Source organism: Hyperoodon ampullatus, assembly GCF_949752795.1.
Source record: "Hyperoodon ampullatus genome assembly, chromosome: 10".
Lineage (NCBI taxonomy): Eukaryota > Metazoa > Chordata > Mammalia > Artiodactyla > Ziphiidae > Hyperoodon > Hyperoodon ampullatus.
In genome coordinates this window covers 96239180-96260483 of record NC_136923.1, presented here as the reverse complement: position 1 = coordinate 96260483, position 21304 = coordinate 96239180, and the positions used below count along the sequence as shown (strand labels likewise).

The window sequence follows — 21304 nt, the reverse complement described above, 5'->3', positions numbered from 1 at the left end:
GTGCACAGCATAATGATTTGACCTATATACATCATGAAATGATGACCGCAGTAAGTTTAGTGAACATCCATCATCTCATACGGGTACAAAGGAAAAAGAAATATATTTTACCTTGTGACGAGAACTCTTAGCACTTACTTCTTAACAACTTTCATATATGAGATACAGCAGTGTTAATTATATTTATGCTGTTGTATATTACATCCCTAGTACTTCTTTATCTTATAACCTGAAGTGTGTACCATTTGACCACCTTCATCCAATTCCCCCTCCCACTCCCACCTCTGGTAACCACAAATCTGATCTCTTTTTCTATGAGTTCATTTGTTTGTTTATTTTTGAGGTATAATTAACCTACAACACTATGTTAGTTCCTGGTGCATGACATAGTGATTCCATATTTCTATACATTTCAAATTGGTCACCACTGATAAGTCTAGTTACAATATGTCACCATACAAAGATATTACATAGTTACTTACTATATTCCCCACAATGTACATATCTTACCCATGATTCATTTAGTGACTGGAAGTTTATACCTCTTAATCTCCCTCACCCATTTCTCTCACTCCCCAATCCCTTCTCCCAGCAACTACCAGTCTGTTCTCAGCATCTACAACTCCATTTCCATTTCGTTATGTTTGTTCATTTGTTCTTCATATAAGTGTGATCACATGGTATCTGTCCTTCTCCATCCCGTCCAGGTCCATCCATGTTATCACAAATGGCAAGACCTCATTCTTTTTTATGGTTGAGTAATATTCCACTGAATATATATACCACATTTTCTCTATCTGTTCATCCATTGATGGGCATCCAGGTTGTTTCCATATCCTTGACATTGTAAACAGTGCTGCAATGAACATAGAGTTGGACATATCTCCTCAGATCCACATTTTTGTTTTCTTTGGACAAATACCCAGGAGTAGAATTGCTGTATTGCATGGTAGTTCTATTTCTAACTTTCTGAGGAACCTCCACACTGTTTTACACATCCTTGACAACACCTGCTATTTGTTGTCTCCCCAGTAAAAGCCATTCTGACAGGCATGAAGTGACATCCCACTGTGGTTTCAACTTGCATTTCCCTAATGATTGGTGATATTGAGCATCTTTTTATGGGCCTGCTGGACATTTGTATGTCTTCTTTGGAAAAATGTCTATTTTACATCCTCTGCTCATTTTTTAATCTAGTTGATTATTTTTTTATGTTTAGTTGTATGAGTGCTTTGTATGTTTGGGATATTAACTCTTTATCAGATATATCATTTGCAAATGTCTTCTCCCATTCAGTAGGCAGCCTTTTCATTTTGTTGATAGTTTCCTTCACTGTGCAAAAGCTTTTTAGTTTGGTGCTGTCCCATATGTTTATTTTTGCTTTTGTTTCCCTTGCCTCAGGAGACATATCAAAAACATATTGCTAAGACTGTTGTCAGTGGGCATACTTCCTATGTTTTCTTCTAGGAGTTTTATGTTTTCAGGTCTTACATTTAAGTCTTTAATCCATTTGGAGTTTTTTGGGGTTTATTTTTTGTTTTTGTTTTTGTATATGGTGTGAGAAAGTAGTCCAGTTTGATTCTTTTGCAGGTAGCTGTCCAGTTTTCCCAACACCACTGATTAAATAGGCTTTCTTTTCCCCATTGTGTATTCTTGCCTCTTTTGTCATGGATTCATTGACCATATAAGCGTGGGTTCATTTCTGGGTGCTCTATTCTGTTCCTACAACCTATGTGTCTGCTTTTGTGCCAGATCTTGCACTTCTCTAGCTGAGGGGACAGGGTGACTTACCCAGTGGTACTTGGTGAGGTAGTGGTAGGACTGGGAGCACCTCCAACAGCCCTGATTCCCACCCCAGCGGTCTTCCCCTGACGTTACTTAGTCCGATATTTTATGACAAGAGGTCATATATATGAAAGGAATCCAAGAATAAAGAATGTGGAAACATTGGGACAAGCCCACAAGAGTAAAAACTTCATAAAGGAGTGAATCCTTCATACAGGATAAGAGTGAGATACATGATCTGGGATTGACTTTGTAGGGGAATTATAAAAAACTAAGAAACATGGGAGAGAAAAAAAGAGGCAAAGTAAAAAGATAATGGGAAAACACAGATGAGACAAAGAAGACAGTAAATTATGGAAGCCAAAATAATGGAAGGTAATAGTCAGAAATGAAAATATCATAAAATAATTCAAGAACATGGGGATAGATGTAGTATTTTTATGTCTTTTTTGAAAAAATATATCTAGAATTATTTCAATAGTAATAGTCCATATAAAGAGATAATATGAAAGTACATTTAAACTCTTTTGAAGAAAGGTAAACCTAAAATTGTAGCATTATTAGTTCCTAATCCTCTAAAATGTTGAATGAATAAGAAACAGAAATTCAAATATTTATTTCTTTATATGAAAAACCATTATTATATAATATCAAAGAAACATAGAGAAAGCTAAGACTAGGTATTCCTTCAGATGACTTTATTGTTTTGTTTAAAGACATGGCTGATGAATGAAAATACAAGGGCTTGGGGAATCCCAAACAATTTGAACAATCAAATAGCACTGCATTAATTCAAAGAGAGGTATAGTTTATACAGTATTCAGAACCGTTTGAGTTTATTTCCCTACTTTTGCATGTCCTTAAGAGCTTGCACCTAAATGTTAAAATCACATTGGTTTGCAGCCTGATTAATCATCGAAAAGCATTAACTTTCATGGTTCATTTGATGAGCCAAATACCCCTGTTGTTCCTCCTGGGATAGGAGGCATCCATTTTTAATCTATGTTTAACAGAGATAAATGGGAAATAATAAGGAGGCAAGTATCATAGAAAATGAATTTAAAATATGGATAGTCAACCAAATATATCTACTTAGCAAATCAATGTACTGGTTAAAGACAGGATTTGAAGTCAGGCACGGATTTGGTCCCCAATTTAGCTACTCATTTACTCATTAGTTACATAACCCTCCTTCACTCCTTTTTTCCTATTCTCTCCTTCCTTGCTCCCTTGCTTTCTCCCTCTCCTCTCTTTTTTTTAATTAAAAGAATATCTATTGAGCATTTACTATGTACTGGATTCATGCCACAGACTAGTGGGCCAGTTATCTCACATTCCTGAGGGAGAACATGGAAAGTTTATGGGGAAGAAATTCGTGGTGTACAAAACAAGGAAATGTACAGATGCAGAAATGAGTCAGGCTTGTTTGGACAACTCTGAACACACTGTAGGAAAATAATGAGATGAATTTGGAAAGCCAGATGGAAGTCAGGTCATAAAGGGCCCTGAATGCCAGGATATGAATTTTCCAATTAACATGCAGGGAACCGGCTATTAGCAATCTAGTGATTAGGAAGTTAGTCTAGTACAGGGAGGCCAAAGGAGGGGATTATTTCAAGAAGGATAGATTACTCAAGAAAGAAATGGACTTAACTGTTGAAAGGATGTTGATGACCTTTAATGTAACTTTGACTGAGTGGTGAGGATAAAAATTAGTGGTAGGGATGCAAGGAGTGGATTAAGAGTGAAAAAATGCAGCCTATGGGGTCAAGAGTTCCACAGGAAGGGTAAACAGAATGGGAGAGAAATAGTATGGTAGAGATTGAGGAAGCAGCAAGGATAGGGCAGATGGAGAGTTACTACCTATGTGTGAAGCAAGAGACCAGTGTAAAGAGACTGAAGATTCTAGGGCAGGTGCAAGGATACAGGGTGAGAATTAGAAATGACAGGTGAAATGGAGAGGGAAGTCTTTCAGAGCTGAAGCAGCACTTCATCCTCTGAAACTGAAGGGCATGAATTGACACCGAGATTTCCTTTGCAGCAGGGAGGGAATCAAGGTAACATTTGTCTGTGTACTCCAGGTGGGCTCTTATTAGAAAGAAATGTGGCAACATCAGGCCACAAGAAGACGTGACTGAAGCTGCCAGAAGACAGACATCAAAGAGTTGAGCCCATCAATAGGTTCAGTGGGGTCAACGAACCATTGTGACTCACACTCCAGAAACCTTTCTCTGTTCGGCTGCTGTGTAACAGGGGAAAGTTGCAGTGCAAACATTCAAAGAAATGTAAGGTGCCCTTGATCTTCACCCTCTCCTTCAGAAACAATGGTAGAGAGTTATAGAGATTACAGGTCCAATCCAAAGACGATTATTCACGCTCTAAATCGCCAAATAAAAAGTTGAATGGGTACTTCCGTAGAGACAGACATATCCTAGAAACCCGTGATGGTAAGAAAGCCACTCAATTCTGCGTGAATATGTCTAGTCTACATTCAGAATATCAACTCTAGAAACTTTACTGCCAAACTGCCCCCAAAGTTATATACACTTTCCCCCTGTCCTCCACCTCTAGGGCTCCACGGGGGCCTGCAAGAGAGCTTCCAGGGAGTCCAGATCTGGTTCCATCTCTATTTGAGCTCCAGGTTGAGGAAGAGGGGTACTCGATATAGCGTGTTCTCTTCCATGACCATCTGGGTCTAGGCTCGCACCCCAGGAATAATAACTCACGCAAGGAAAGCTGAAGCTGGGCTATCTGGTCGGGCCTCCTCAGCCCAGAGAATCCTGTGGGTTAAGGAGACCCGCGTGTGCACTTGAAAAGCAGGCGGAGAAAGTGCATTTGGCGGGAGAGGGCACAGTGCTGACTGGGCATCCTTGCTTTGGAGTCTTGCCTTTCGCATTAGCCTGCCGGTGCCAAGAGCTGACAACTGGGGCTGCGGGCAGGAGGCGGGGTGTCCGTCCGGAGCACTGACCCGTTGGCCCTGTGGCTGAGCGGACTGAGGGGGAGCCCTGAGCGCAAGCCGGGCCTGGGCTGATCCCTGCTCCAGTCCACAAATCCTTAACGGGTTTTCTTTCTCTCCCCTCACCCTTTTCTCTCCTTTGCTCTCTTTCTCTCTCTCTCCCTCTTCTCTCCTTTCCCCTCTCTTCCCCCCTCCCTCCCCGCCCCCTTTCCCTTCCTCTCCCATCCCCCTCTGCCCTCCCCCTTGCCCTGCGGGGGAGCCTCTTCCTTCCCCTCCCCCCCCTTTTTCCGCCTCCCTCCGTCTCTCTCCATCTCCTCCCTCTCAGCTCGCCGGGCGACCCTGCTTCTGCCTCCCACATTAATGGCGGCATCTTCGGAGGACGATATAGACCGGCGGCCCATCAGAAGAGTCCGCTCCAAGAGCGACACTCCGTACCTCGCCGAGGCCAGGATCTCCTTCACCCTGGGGGCAGGTGAGGACGAAGCTCGTGCCTTGCTCTCTGCCGCGCCGCTTCCTTCCCTCCTCCCCGGCTGGCTCGGCCCCCAGCCCCCGCCCCCGCCCCGTGGTCCCCCCTCCCCCTCCCGGCCGTGCCCTCCCCTCCGCCCCACTTCCTACCCCGCCGGGTCCCTGGCGCTCGCTCGCTCGCGCTCTTTGTGTGCCGAGTAAGGAGGGGCGTGTGTGCATGTGTGTGTGTGTGTGTGTGTGTGTGTTTTGAGCAGGTGGGGGGGGAGGGTAGTGCGTGGAGCCCTGCCTCCGCCCGGGAGTCGCACGCGGGCTTTCCCCTTCCTAGAAGAGAAGGATGTGTTGTCACCGTTATTAACAGTGCTCGCAGGCGTAGCCGAAGGCTGAGTCGGGATGCTCCACCGGCTGTGGGCAGAGGCTTTGGCAAGGCTCCGCTGGTGTGGTTTGCTGGTGGGGCTACTACAGGGTGGAACTTGTTGGTGACGTCCAGACTCTGGTGATTTGGCCGGGTTGATACACGCCTGCTGCGGTTTGGGAGTGAGGAGGGGCCGGGCGGGGGTCACAGCTGGGAACGGGACCAAGCACTTGGCAAGCGACCATAGTGATGATAATAATAATATGGTCTATAGGATGCATATGGGGTGATGATAGGAAGCTGTCACTGGAACTGGTGCCCAAAGTGGCCCAGATGGAATTAAGTGAAAAGGGTAACTGACGTGGGGGAGGGAGGGAGAGAAGGGGGAAGGAGAAGAGAGGAGGGGGACAGAGGAAGGAGAGAGGGCCGGAGAGAGGGAGGAGGGAAAAGGAAAGGAGGGGGAAAGAAGGAAGGAAGAAGTGAACCACAGAGAAGACGGAGGGATTCAGGGAGTCAAACTGCGGGCTGTCAGGGTTACCTGACAGGAAGCACCCAGTGTCCGCTGTCTCCACTGCTGCTGCGGCTCCGGCTTCACAGGCAGACCTCACCTCCTGTTACTAGTAGATGGTCACTGTCACCCAGAGGAAGTTGTTCGCTACTAACTTCACGGGGCTGCCTTTTCTGAAAGACTGCTAAGTCTCTCCCTCCAAGCTTGTGTCTCTTCCTTTCTAGAATCCCTTGGTATTCTAGCAACTCCAGTGCAAAAAGAGTGAGGGCACTTCCTGAAGATCCTCCTTCAAAATAAGTTTAAAAAGAACATGATATCCATACCTTTTTCTTTAGGAAACTCAACCCTTGAAAATGGAACTGAATCAAACAAAGTGTGTGTGTGTGTGTGTGTGTTGGAACAAAGAGAAACTTAAGATAATGACTGTTTTACACATTATTGAGAAGTTTGAACAAAAGAGAAAACTCTGCATAAAGAAACAAGATGTGTTGGCTAAGGAACCATATTTTATGACCCATAGGATGGTAACTGAATGTGCCGAAGTAGCCAAGTTCTTTGGAGTGTGATTTTCCTGTCTTGGTGATTTTGATTTTTTTAACCCTGTGTTTTCTCGTCACCCGTGAAATGTCTGCCTCTGGATTTGGCACTGGGGAAAGAGGACTTTATTGGAGGAGGCTTTGACCGTTTTTGTGGCAGGCTGTAGTAGCCTGTGGTCTCCGTTTGGAACTATTAATCCTTCACTTGTATGTTCCAGGTTCAGAATATGATGTGAGGGGTCTTGGAAAGGACTGAGAAGAGTTCCTTTTAGGATTGAGATTGTTTTCTGACCCAGAGAATTTAAGAATTATTCCTTTGCTATCAAACTCTGGTATATTCCCTTGGTGTCTTTGGCTTAGCAGAGAAGGAAAGGGGCTAAAGAGGCAGTTAATAAGGTGGTTTACCTACTACTGGTGCTTTTACAACAAAATAATAAAATAAGAGTTTCAAGTTTCTGCTACTGCTGAGTTGGGCCGAACCATTTTGCCAGCAGATTAAAGCCAGTGACTTGCAGTCTTTTATCCTGCTTAAATTGCTCGGGAGGCCAATGAAAAGATTGGACTTTTCAGGCAAGACTTGTCTCCCTTCCATTTGGAAATAAACAAGCCAAACAAGCTCCCGGTCCCTTATGAATATGTTCCTTAGAGTAGCACAGTGTCAACAAAGACAGCAGCAAGAAAGAGAAATGCGGTGGGAGAGGATGTGTCTCACGGACGACGGAGGGCAGTTGTTGAGGGTTCGGCTCTGCGACTAGGGGAGCTGTCCTCTCGGTGGTGCTGAAGCCAAGGGCTGTGTGAGAGGCGTGACTGTGAGCCCGACAGCAGAGGGAGGGGTGCTCAGTCCCTCTCTGTGCTGGAATCCCAGGGAAAACGCGCACGGTCTGGCCACCGAAAACTTTTCAATCCCTGTCCACCTACGTTTGCCGCCTGTTTACTACGCCTCACGCCCACTGCTCCACTGCTCAAATCGGGAGGTTTTGCTCTAATTTTGTGCCGGCTGCTCACTCCTGGGGCTTTGTTGATTTTCCAGCTGGTTTCTGGCTGCTTTTCTGACATAGTAAGATCTCCTCGCAGATGTGCCTTTCCCTCGCGTTTAAAAGTAATTGTAACCCCCGGTTTAAAAAGCAAACAGCCTTGTTTATCTCCTTGAGCAGCAACTTGTAATTAAACTATTAGTGTCGGTATCAGCACTGCTGAAGAGAGGAGCCTGCATACTCTGGATAAATTACATAATTTGGGCATAGAAAGTATTTTGTTTGTCTCTTAACAACAACTTATAAACGATTAAGCAAGGAAGCTTTCATCTGCCCTTTCTTCCCGCTCCTCTCCTACCCCTAGTCACTTACTCTTTATTCTTTCCAGAGAAATTCTTTATTGGTTTAAACTATTTACGTTTAGCATTCCCTTTCTCACACCCACTCGTTTTATATAAGCCCATGTTTAATATTTGAGAGGTTTAGTCATGCTTCGAGGAAATAAATATACACATACTCATTTTACTTGGAAATCATGATATCATGAAATCATCTGGGGACCAACTCCCTTAAAACTAACGTGTACACTTGCTGGATAAAGTGGACTGGGCGTTTTGAATACTGATTCAATACTTAAGCATACCTTCAACTACACCCTGTTCCTGATGGTACTTAATAATATCATTTCAGAAATAACTCCACAGCTTGAGTGAAGCATATAATCCTACAGTCCCAAGTCAGTGAAAGAATAGCACCAAAATGTGGGTCTTTCATCACTTTATGAAGATGCTAATTTCAAGGTTCAGTCTAAATTGAGGGAGTAGAGAACAAAATTTTTTCTGAACCATGACTTTATTTTTCTAAAACAGCCTCTTTTGTAGGCTTTTTAACTTCTATTTAGCATTTAGTATATGCAAACATTGATAGTTGATTGTTTGCTGAAGATAGTATACATGCTAGAGAGAATTAAGCCAACGTTATTTGCTGAAAGTTACTCAGACACATTAGATCTCATTTAAAACACTGGAAGAAGTTTTTTTCCTGCGAAATTCAAATGTGTTAAAAGGACATCGTGTAACAGGAGAGTATGTTCACGCTATTTGTAGCAAGTGTTGCTAATTGTGTTCTCACTCAGTAATGAACATCACTGACATTTAGCTCATAAGAACTTACCCTGCCTCGTGAGGTCATTCATTCACTGCACTGAAGTGAATGCAATGTAGATTTGCAGCTCATCTGGCAAATATTTCCCCATGGGCTAGTTTATTCTATTTATTTTTACATTAACAGTATATAGAAGAATATTTGATACATAGAAGGTACTGAAATGGAAAGGTTCTCCATAATTACACACCAAAATGAATGAAAGTGTTGTGATAAATAGAAGATTTAAGCACACCTAAAATTTCTTAAAGGGATGTCAAAAGAAGGAAAGCTAGTCATAGGATGCTATAGGATTGTTTAAAACACAAAACCAATATTTTGCACTGTTGAGAAGAATAAGTACTTCTCTAATCATATGTATGTTTAACCTTTGTTGACATTTCAGAATTGCTTTGTATGTATGGAGGAGACTTTAAATTAATAGCGTGGTTAACCCCAGAATGCTTATCCTCTTTGGAAGGCTGAGATCTATTTTTGTCCCTGATGTTAGCCAGTGGTATTTGTTTCTGACTCCCATTGGTCTCCTCCACTCTTTCAGGCCTAGAAGAAAATTGCAGTCAAAAGTGGAAAAGTGGCTTTCTCTGGCTACTTCTTTTTTTTTTTTTTTTTTGTGGTACGCGGGCCTCTCACTGTTGTGGCCTCTCCCGTTGAGGAGCACAGGCTCTGGATGCGCAGGCTCAGTGGCCATGGCTCACGAGCCCAGGCGCTCCGCGGCATGTGGGATCTTCCCAGACTGGGGCACGAACCCGTGTCCCCCGCATTGGCAGGTGGACTGTCAACCACTGTGCCACCAGGGAAGCCCCCTCTCTGGCTACTTTTAAGAATGGCTGGGTCAGTCATATTAAGTTTTAAACTGAGATCCCTTTTCTACCTCCCTTGAGGAGGAAGACCTTTATCCCTTAGCTAAATTATAAAAGTCCTGATATTGAGAAGGGACATCTCAGAATGTGCTCTTGTCATTTAGCCATGAGGACTGTCTCTAGGCAAAATTGTGAATATTGTCATGCTGAGCCAATCTGAAGGTCTTGATAAACACTCTCCTTCACTCTTTCTTTGAGGAATGACTATGCATGTAGCCCTCACAATATTTTTTTTGTTACTGATTTCAAATTGAAGGCAGAGCATGTGGGTCTGGCTTTTACTTGGTGGACCCAAAATCTCCTTTAAAGTATTGCTTCTAGCGTTCAGTAGCCAGAATCCAAGTAGCTGACCATGTAGCTGACCAGGAGCCTCTATCGTGGGGCTCTCTGAAGGTTTGTCCTCCTTCTGTCATTGGAAAAGCTAGCTAACCCGATGATCTCACTATGTCATGCATTAAGGTGATACGAATGAAGACCACTCCAGATAACATAAATAATATACACGAGGTACAGAAAAGTGAGTCATTAACACCACGAGAAAACAGGAAACCCTTTGCCGTAAATGTTTAACTTGGCTGCTTACGATGTCATTGTTTCAACAACAATTCATACATTTATGAGATAACTAAAACATAAAAACCTGATTGCGTGGTTCAATTTTCTTAGGATCCTTTGATCTGGGCACTGTTAAAAATATTTTTTTAACATCTAAGTATTGTATTTACTATTGGCACTAAATGCTAAGTTTCTTGTTTGGTTTGTCTGTATATGCCCATGTATTCTAATTTCATGGAAGACGATGGAGGTGTGTCTTATATAAAAAATAAGAATCAGGTGTCAGAAGAACTGATTCTAATCTCTTCCTCTAAGACCGTAGGCAAGTCATTTAACCTTTGTGGGTTTGATTCACTCAGCTCTAGATTTTTAAATCTCGAAAGTCCCATCCAATCAAAAAATTTGTGTGAATAATTGGCACTTCTAAGTCTAGCTGTGCTAATGGATACATAGTATGCCACTGATTTTATGTATAGTCTAATTTATGGTATAAAACATATAGACTAGCATAATTACAATAAGAATTAAAATATTTGATCAAAGCTAAGTTATAAAAATAAGTTTGATTAAAAGAATAATTAATATATATTATAGTAATTTAAAATAACTTATTAATAATAACTAAAAATTGCCAGAAGGCACATTTATATGTACCATATTAATCAAAATGTTTTAAATTTGAATATTCAGGGATTAGAGTCTTTAACACAGTTAATGCTCCATAAGTGTTTGTTGTATGGTTGAATATGGTATTAGAGAAAGCTTAGCAATAAATGGAAAGTCAGGAGACTAAATATTAATCCAGTTCCCTATTGGCATTTTAAGTCTTGTAGCCTGTTCTTTCATAATTAAAATGAAATGAGTATACCTATAAGATCTATATTTTCCCTTTATCCTTTTAAATTACCAGGGAAGGGAAATATGTATGCAGACTAGCTAAATGGCAAGGTTCAATCAAGCTGCAATGTACCCTTTTGGAATTCACAAATAGAATAATCCTAACTTCTAGGCACTGTCTGTGAAACTTGACCATGAGCTACAAAGAACTTTGTTTCCTTTTTCTTCACAGGCATATAAGCTGACAGGAGCAAATAAACTATTGGTCAGAATAAGTGCACATTAATAGATTTACATACATACATTTTAACACTAACCAAAAACATTTTTAAGTTCCTTATGGAGTTATTCTTTGGTATACGCAACTTCAATTCGCCATAATTTATTGCACAAGGAAAATAATTAAAATTCAAGTGGGAAGAGAAGATAACTTGTAGAGCTATCTTTCTTTTTGATTAATAAAGTGACAGAGGGAACATACATTATAGCCAGTGTTACGTATAAACTGAAGGGGGCCTGAAGGAACAAATAATAGATATAAGTTTTTCCTCATTGTATGATACAAGAAAAGCTCTAGAATTTTCATATTTTGTTTCATATCCCCCCATCCACTTTAGTGGGTGATAAAGTGGATATGATTTCCGGGGTAGGGGAGGAAATGTGGGCCATGTTGACATTTTAATTGCTTTAATTTATAAGTCTTTTATATAATGAAGGATAGTTAAAATAAAAGGCAAAATCGATTTTATGGCCTTATCGAATGATGATGGATTCATTTGCATGACTTTCACACAGGTTATCAAAGGACAAGAGGAGTAATCTCATGCTAGTAGTTATTTAATATTTATGAAGGCAAGTATTGTGTAAAAGCCTGTAGGTTTCCTATTGATCTTTTCACATTTGTATACCTTATACTAACAATTCAGTAGCAGAATCTTTGAACATTAAATACCCGGGCTGTAATTGCAGACATGAGGATTCAATATACAGTCAACCCTTTGTATCCATGGTTCTGAATCTATGGATTCAACCAACTGTGGATTGAGAGCACATTATTTCTGGAGGTTTATCAATCAAAGGGCAACAAGTTGATTTAATACTCCATCATGGTTTATTCAAAAATATAGAAAAAGCCTTGCTATGTTTGAATTTATCCCTTATTCCATCTGGGCCTGTTTTGGAGACGGGGGGAGGATGGAGGAAGGTGAGAAGAAATAATAATATATAACATTCATTCATTCAACAAATATTAATTTAGAAGTTGAGACAATTTTTTAGACCCTTGGGATACATTAGTGGTGAAAACGAAAACATCTTACCCTCATGAATTTTAACTTCTAAAAGTGGGTTATGGACAGTAGACAATACCATAGTTAAGTAACTTGTCTAGTATTTCATAGGTTCAGTGTTAAGGCAAAAATAAAGCAAACTAAGAGTATAAGGCATATGGGGGCAAAGAAGGGGATGGATTGCAGGATAGGCAACATTGAGAAGAGGGAATCTGAACAAAGTTCTCCACAGTAGAGGAGGGAATGAGCAATGTCAGTATGGGGTGGAAGAGAAGGCGGAGAGAACGGAGGGAAAGCAAGTGTAAAGGCCCTAAATCAGGAGTGTTCCCGGTGTGTTTAGGACCGGGCAAGGAGCCCAGCTTGGTTGGAGAGGAGTGAATCCGGTGGTAGGAGGGAACGGGGACTAGATTACAGAGGATCCGGTGGGCCATTGCCCACTCATGGTGAAATGTGGTACAAGGCAGGGATTTGAGCACAAGAGAACATGAGCTGAAATAGATTTTAAAAGGGTCACTTGGGCTGCTGTGTTAAGGACAGACTGTAGTGGGGCAAGGAGGAAGCAGAGCAGCTGGCCTGGAAGCTGTTACAGTAATCCAGAAAGATGGTGCTGGCTCAGCAGCAGGGTGCAGCGGAAGCAGCGAGCAGTGGTCACATTCTATGGGTATTGGAAGGTATAGCCAATAGGCTTTTATGGTGGATTGAATGTGGGTTGTGAGAGCAAGAGAGGAGCAAGGAGTACCTCAAGGTTCAGCCTGAGCAACTGAAAGGACAGAAAGGGCCATTTAGGGGCAGGGGGTATGGTCAGGAGTGCAAATACAGACATAGCAAGTGTGGGATGTCTACTGTACATCCAAGTGGAGGTATCCAACGAGCAGTTATACAGGTCTAAGGTTAAACTGAAGTCTGGCCCAGAAATAAATATTTGAGTTGTCAGCATATATAGAGGGAGCCCTTACAGAGGGCTTCATCAGCATTTCCTCACTTACTTTTCGTAATGACCCTATGAGATTGGCATTATTATTACTCTCCTTATTTTATCCATGTGAAAACTAAGCCACAAAGAGGTTAAATAACTTAAGCTAATAAGGGGAGTAAGAGGAAGAATTAGAATTCAGATCCTGTTTTATATGACTTCAAAATCTGTGTTTTTAATGGGCATGATTTATTACAAGAGAGCAAGCTTATGTTATCAGCTTTGCTTTGAGGTTACATTTGAAGCTGAACACGTCTAAGGGAAAGAAAGAGATGGAACTAGGCGTGCCTCCTAGCTCAGTATTTTATAAAATGTTTGGCTAGGATTCACTGTAAGAAGTGCATTTTATATCACCTCACGTACATATTGAGAATTGGAATAAAATGTTCCTCAAAATACCCTTATAAGTCACAAATGTACTCTGATGTTTTCTATATTATCCTATCCCATCCCTTCCCACTCTGTTTTATTCTAACATATTTTAGTTACAAAAAGGCTAGTTTTAACTCATCTAAATGATTTTATAATCCCCAGTTTAAAAAACATTACTTAATTGATAGTTTTCTCGGAGTGGTGTCTGAACTCGGAAAAAGCTTTTGCAAGGAAATCCCTCTTTAGGACTTCCACTATCCCCGTAAGAGTGTGGTCAATTCATTCTCTTACCTGGATGTGAATCAAGGTAAAAGAGAAAAACCCTAAGGTCTGGGCCAACTTAGCTCTCGGACACAGTAGACACAGAGCCCAGGCTCACAATACATTTAGAGGCCCACAAAAGTGTTTTAATTTTTCAAAGTCAGAAGAAAAAATAAATATAATCCAGCCTGTTTTACATGTCTTTATACCACCACATAATATTTTGTAATACTTATAAAGTATAGTTTAAAAATGTTTTGTGGTAAAAGACAAATGTGCATAGGACCCACAAAAGTCATAATGAAGCTCTACAAAGGGTGGAAAGAGAAGCAGTGAGAAAAAAATTGTTTTTCAACATAGGATAGTGGCTATAAGGATATACTCTGGAGCTAGACTTTTTTGGGTTCAACTCCCTACTTTATCACTTACTAGCTGTGTGGCCTTGGGCAAGACATTTAACCTCACCCTGCCTCAGTTTTCTCACCTGTAAAATGGGACGAATAATGGAGACAACCTTGGAGGTTTGCTAAACTTGGAGCGGGGAGGGATAAATGGGGAGATTGGGATTGACATATACACACTACTATACATAAATAGATAACTAGTAAGAACCTGCTGTGTAGCACACGGAACTCTACTAAATACTCTGTAATGACCTATAGGGAATAGAATCTAAAAAAGTGTGGATATATGTATACGTATAACTGATTTACTTTGCTGTACGGCAGAAACTAACGCAACACTGTAAATCAACTATACTCCAATAAAATTAATTTTAAAAACGTGGAAAAACTTAGAATAATTCCTGCCACATAGTGAGTATTCACTACACAAAGTGAAGAATGAACTCCATTATTCCTTTATGTTTCTGTGTTCTGCCTCACCTTTGTTCTATTCTTCTAACATACTACCGAAAAAAAAAATGCCTCTCTAGGTACCACATCTTACAAGACCAAATGAGCTACAGATTCGGAAAGTCTCACATAAGGAAAAAATTTTCTTTACTAAATTTTACCCCTATTCAATCCTTCTTGCTTACACTACAGAATGAATAGAACCTGCCCAAAATGAGAAAGTCACCCTCAAATTCTGAAAGTTAAAGAAATTTACATTAAAGATAGTCTATTGCCCAACTAGAGTTAAATGGATCATCTTTGAAATGTCTTTCGCAAATGGCCACATGGAAATGGCCACCTGAGGAAAAACCTACTGGACTTTCCAACAATCCTCTAAACTTGGAGGAGGTGGTGTGAGGGGAGGAGGAAAAAAGAAGAGCAAACGAAGAAATACAGGGAGAAAAGAGGAGGGAGACAGAGAGAAAAACAAAACTTCTTAGTTTGAGAAAGGCATCCATATAGGTCAGGAGAGCACATCAAAAATCATAGAATCTTGACTTGAGAGTCAAGAGGAATATCTTCTCTTCTTTGAGTAATCAACACAAGGGCTCTGTGCTGGGTTTGGAGATTTGCTTGTTCCAAAATCTGAGTCCGCTGCTTATGAGCTGAATCGTCTCTGAATCTTTGAACCCTGTAAGATGGGGGTAACACTCCCTGCCTAATCCCCATTGTTACTTTGAGGACCAAATGTGAAAATGCTTTGCCAATAGCTAAGTGCTCTAAAAAGGCAAGAAACAGATGTAGTCTGGGTGAATGGGACAGCTTAAATGCCTAGCTCTGACACATATAAAGCACAAGAATAGAAATGTGAAAAATAGACTAATTCTACTTAAAATAATGCCTCTGCCATGGCCAAAAATTTAATATAGCCTAACAGTCCAGAAAGACTGAATACAGCATCTACCAATTTATAAATTTAGGCTCTGTTCATGCCTCCACTGTCAATCTCATTATTGTATGAAATGCAGTCACTCTAGGATACTATTATCCATCCGTAAGAAACAAAGTGCTTGAATTTTTACAAGTGTTGGTGAATTGCAGAAGTTTTTCACTTCTTAGTGTAGTCCCAGGCTCGCTTCAACTTTCCACTTGATAGTAGTTCTCGAGAAAGTACCTGTCGTATTCAAGCTACAAGTAACTGTACTGCACAGTAGAACTGCTAGCCAGTGCCGTGTGGGGTATTAGGTCACCTTGGCCTTCTGCAGACTCTCAGCCAAATAGCTCTTCTTTCACAATCTCCTCTCCCCTTTTCTTCACCCTCTCCCTCTTCCCCCAACTGAATGTCCTACTTATTTGTTTTGACCTTAAAAAATACAACCAGAGGTTTCAAGGCAAAACCTTCATTTCTAAGAGAGAGAAAGGGGGTTAAATGTCCTCAGTGTTCTCCGTGGAAGTCTAGGGCTGTTCCTTACCTCCCCCTCCAACCACAGAATTACAGTTTGCACAGCTGTGGGACCAGCTGCTCTGTATTCACTCCAGACCTCGCACCAGGCTGCCTTCCAGCAACATCCTTGCTATATCTGGTCATGACGCTGGCAGTCATCAGCTAGGAGGCAACTATTTCAGTAAGAAAAGTGACTTCTACCAGCAGTTTTGGCATCGGGCTCAGAGCTGCCCTACATGCAAAGAAACTTCTCAGTTCTAGAAACAATTTCTCCATGTTCAATTTGTTCAATAGAAATAGAACAGGCAGAAACAATATTAAGAGTGACAAAGTTTTTATTTTTATTCTTTTTTGTCTTTGACTTTTACAGTTTGGAGGCTCCTTCTAAGCTATGGATTTCATTCATATAAAAGCAGAATTTTTCAGCCGATATCTGGGTCTGGAGTTATGATGGGTAATGCAGACCACACCAAATTTTGGTTAATCATAGATTTCCCTTTATGCATAATTTATGATACCACATGACTTTCATGAGTGTATTTTACTGCATTTTGACATGAAAAGATATTTAGCTAATAGACTTTAAGCAAATTGAACGCTTGATACGTTATTACAGTTTTGTAAAACTTCACAGTGACTAAATCTTTCTTCAGGTTGTGAAGTGCCTGAGGTAGTTGTCTTTTATCCATTCATGTAAGTACTTCATTCTAATTATTCAGGAATAAAGCATTAGTGTGGTTTCTGACATTTTAGCCAAAGCTGGCCCTTATAACCCCATGTACCACTCAATTTTCACCACAAAAATCCTCCCCATTTTATGAAGCAAACAGATAACATGGGCAGTGGTCACTGTAAATAATGTTTGGTTTGCTTGTTTCATTGATTTGAAAATTTGTCTTTGTTTATCAAAGTTTATTCGTATGTTTGCATCTGTAGTTCAGATCATATCCTTTCAGGTATCTTAAGAACACTTGTATTTCTCAAAATAGAAGATATGCTCTTATTTTTCTTGTCCACCAGGTCTGAGTCAAGCCGTGTCACCACTTGTCTCAGAGGATGGCAACCACATAAACGGAAGTGTGTGTTAAGTCTCAGACCAACTAGAACCATCCATAAAAATAATACCAGGTCAACCCAAAGCAAGCTCAAATCAGCCTTAAAGTCACTTCATTGGCCTCTCGGTTACAGCTCATATAATATGATCTGTATGAAAGATTTCTGCTGTAATGTTACCTCATAAAGAAATACATCATCTACAGACTCCTTTTATAAACCCAATTACAGGAACAATTCAGCAGAGTTATAGCTACCAGGATCTGCATTCTAGCTCCTCCTTGATTCCACTTATTAAAGACACTGAACTGGAAATATTGTAGAGGAAAGAAACAATGACTGAATTTAGCCAACACAGAAAAGGCTGGTATAATCACTCAATCAGGTGTAACTTTAGTTCTCTCTTATTGCCATGTCGTCAGCTTCATTTATAATAGGGGATTTGTCTAAAGAAAAACTATAAGCAGGCCCTTTGTGCACAAATATGAATATATTTTCAATAGCTCACTGACTTATTTGCAAAAAATTGTACTTGATTCATTCAAAAGTATTAGTTGGCTATTTCATTTCAATTCGACCATCACAGTACTTTGATAATTAAGATCTTTGGTGGCAAGTGGCAGAGAGCAAAACAAGAATAACAGTTAATAAAACATCATTAATTAAAAATTGATAAAAATATATTGTTGGGGAAAAAAGTCCAATTGTGAAAGATGTGATTCCTTTTAACTTCATACCGAGGCTCAGACCAGCAGGGATTCATATTCAGTTTGTTATCTCAAACGGAATTGAAATGGTGACACTGGTTTTGGGAAGAAATCACATATATTATAATAAAGCCTAGAAAGGGATCAAGTAGAGAAACAGATGTAATGTTCAAGTGAAAGCTTTCCTGCAGCACGACCCACCATTCAGAGCTGGGGGAAAATGAGAAGCATGTTATGGCTACTAGTACATTGGATCAAATATTTGGTGCATTCACTGCAACTGGACAGAAACACTCAACACTGGTGTATATTAAAGCTGGTGTCAATCTCTTTCCAGTTGCTGCTTCTCAGTGGACTTGGTTCTCTGTCAATCTCTAGAAACCTCAAGTACGGTCCAGTAACCACAATGAATCCTGAGTGCATGCTAGTGTCTTTTGTTGTTGTTGTTGTTGTTATTAGGCTACCAGTGCACAGTTCTGTTCTGGTTGCTGTTCTTTTAAATAGTGTGAGCCTCTCAAAGAGCTGAGGGCAACTCAGCATTATAGGAACCCAGAACTCATCACACCCCATTCCCTTTAAAAAAGTGATAGAAGTATTACATGAAAAGTCATGCTAGTGTCTTTTTAAGAGTATAACTCCTTTCATCTCTCTCACACTTGCTCTTTAGTGACCTAAGGAAAAACAATTGTGTTATTTATGTGAGTTCATAAAAACATACATTTTTTTCTGTAAGGCCTCAGTTTCCACAAATCTGTTGCTGGAGTTCATTATTTTCTGCCCCTAAATGGGAAGACAGTTTCAGGCCTTAGGTCCACATAATTTCTCCCATTACATTCCTATCTCTGCCTAGTGTTAGAATAAAATGCCTCACTGTCATGAAGGTCTAGAAGCCGTACAGTTAGCAGCAGATAAAGAGAGTACAGTGGCAAGTAAAAGGTAGAGCTCTGGTTTTCCCAGGGGTAAACTGCCTAGAGTGCCTACAGATTTGTAATACATCATCATACATAGAAGGAGAAAAATGTCTAGTGAGTGTTGGTCTCCGTGGGAACCTAAGGTCAGGTAAGATGTAACAACCCTCCTGACAGCTCTTGAAACATTGCGGGTAGAGGAATAACCGTGGACTTGTGTCAGACAGACCTAGGTATGAATTCTGACTCTCTTGGGCAATTTTAGGGCAAGTGTATTATATTTATGAACTTTAGCTTGCTTACCTATAAAATGAGAATACTAATTTCTCAGAATTGCTGTGAGAATTACATGAAAGGGGGATATAAAGCCAAGTACCTGGCGTAGTAGGTGCTCAATAAACACTATTCAAACATTTCAAGCCAGAAACATGCTCAGTTTAGTTTATTAACATAAGATCTTGATGTTGTATCACAGTGATAAATATTTTATTAGATTACCAAAGACCCCTTCTCAAACCTGGACAGAATTTTAGAAAAAGAAAGGATGACTTGTTATAGTTTATTGTGACTTATTTCATTAAATAACAAAATAACAAACATTCATCAAAGGCTCAACATGGATTTAAAGTTTCATCAGCAACTAAATCTGGGACTTCCCTGCTGGTGCAGTGGTTAAGAATCCACCTGCCAATGCAGGGGACATGGGTTCGAGCCCTGGTCCGGGAAGATCCCACATGCCACGGAGCAAATAAGCCCATGTGCCACAACTACTGAGCCTGAGCTCTAGAGCCTGCGAGGCACAACTACTGAAGCCCACGCTCTTAGAGCCCATGCTCTGCAACAAAAGAAGCCCCCGCTCACCGCAACTAGAGAAAGCCCGCGCGCAGTAATGAAGATCCAACGCAGTCAAAAATAAATAAGTAAATTTATTAAAAAAAAAAAAAAAAAACTAAATCCATCAGTAGGAACATTAACATCCACTGGACTCCAGGCTTTCTGAGGGAAGGAACTATGTCGCCTGATTTGCTCCTGAATCCTTGGTGCCTAGCATTGGCTGTGGCCCATAAGAGATGCTCAAAAAGTACTTGTCATGAAGAAATGTATCAGGGTAATGGCCACTTTGCTATTAGTCTGTCATCTTTATACCAAACTAGTTGGATTTCTTCTACATATTTTTTAAAAGGACATTATTTTTATTTTTTTCATTTTTTATTGAGCATAATTGACATATAACATCATGTAAGTTTAAGGTGTACAAGGTGTTGATAAAAGGACTTTATTTTTTTAAGAGCAGTTTTAGGTTCACAGAAAAATTGAAAGGAAGGTACAGAGATTTCCCCTATGGCCCCTGCCTCGACACATACAGACACCCCCATCATCAACATCCCCCACCAGAGTGGTGCATTTGTTACAACTGATGAACCTACTTGGATGCGTCATGTTCACCCAAAGTCCATAGTTGACCTCAGGGTTCACTCTTGGTGTTGCACTTTCTATGGATTCGGTCAAATGTATAATGATAACTACCCACCATTATAGTATCATATAGAGTATTTTCACTGCCCTAAAAATTCTTTGTGATCAGCTTATTCATCTCTCTCCCTCCCCCCGAAACCCCTGGCAACCACTGATCTCTTTACTGCCCTCAGAGTTTTGCTTTTTCCAGAATGTCACATAATTGGAATAATAGTGTGTAGCCTTTCCAGAATGGCTCCTTTCACTTCCATGCATTTAACGTTCCTCTGTGGCTCTTCATGGCTTGATAGCTCATTTGCTTTTAGTGCTGAGTAGCATTCCATTGTCTGTAGGTACCACAGTTTATTTATCCATCCACCTGCTGAAGGACATCTTGGTTGCTTCCACATTTTGGCAACTATGAATAAAGCTGCTATAAACATCTGTGTGCAGGTTTTTGTGTGGACATATTTTTCAACTCCTCTGGGCAAACACCAAGGGGTGCAATTGCTGGATCATATGGTGAAAGTATGTTTAGTTTTATAAGAAACTTCCAAACTGTCCTCAAAAGTGGCTGTACCATTTTGCATTCCCATCCGCAATGAATGAAGTTTCTTTTCCTTTTTTAGTAACATCTATATACATCTTCAAATATCGGGTCCTTATTTCCTTCTCACAATTTCTGGAAGCAGAAGCTTCCAGAAGGGAGGAGACAAACTTACCCCCCAGAGCTGCCTCCAAACCAGTCAGGCCTCTCAGACTTGCTGTATCCAACTCTTCAGCCCCTCCTCCTCTGGGGAAAGGTCCAGAAGCCTGATGTTCTCTATAGTTTATGTCTGAGTTCTGAAAAATGTGGGAAAAAGGGTTATGTTGATTGTTACTCCCGCTCCATTGTCATTGCAATAGTACTTGTGATGATACCACTAACTTTCTCATCAATATTCAGTTCATGGTCCCCTCTCAAGTAATCCCCTAGACAGGAAGAAACGTTTAAAGTGCAGTTCTTGCAAAGGA

At 40.7% G+C, this 21304-nt stretch overlaps 1 protein-coding gene across 1 annotated transcript in view; it reads left to right on the top strand.

Moving 5' to 3' along the window:
• Positions 1-21304, top strand: part of LOC307059234 (phosphatase and actin regulator 1-like) — a gene marked incomplete at both ends in the record, with an annotated part of 514568 nt that overhangs the window by 32068 nt on the left and 461196 nt on the right. The window contains one exon of the mRNA XM_079713047.1: positions 5067-5213. Coding sequence (XP_079569173.1) covers positions 5067-5213 — 147 coding nt within the window. The remainder of the gene's footprint in view (positions 1-5066; positions 5214-21304) is intronic.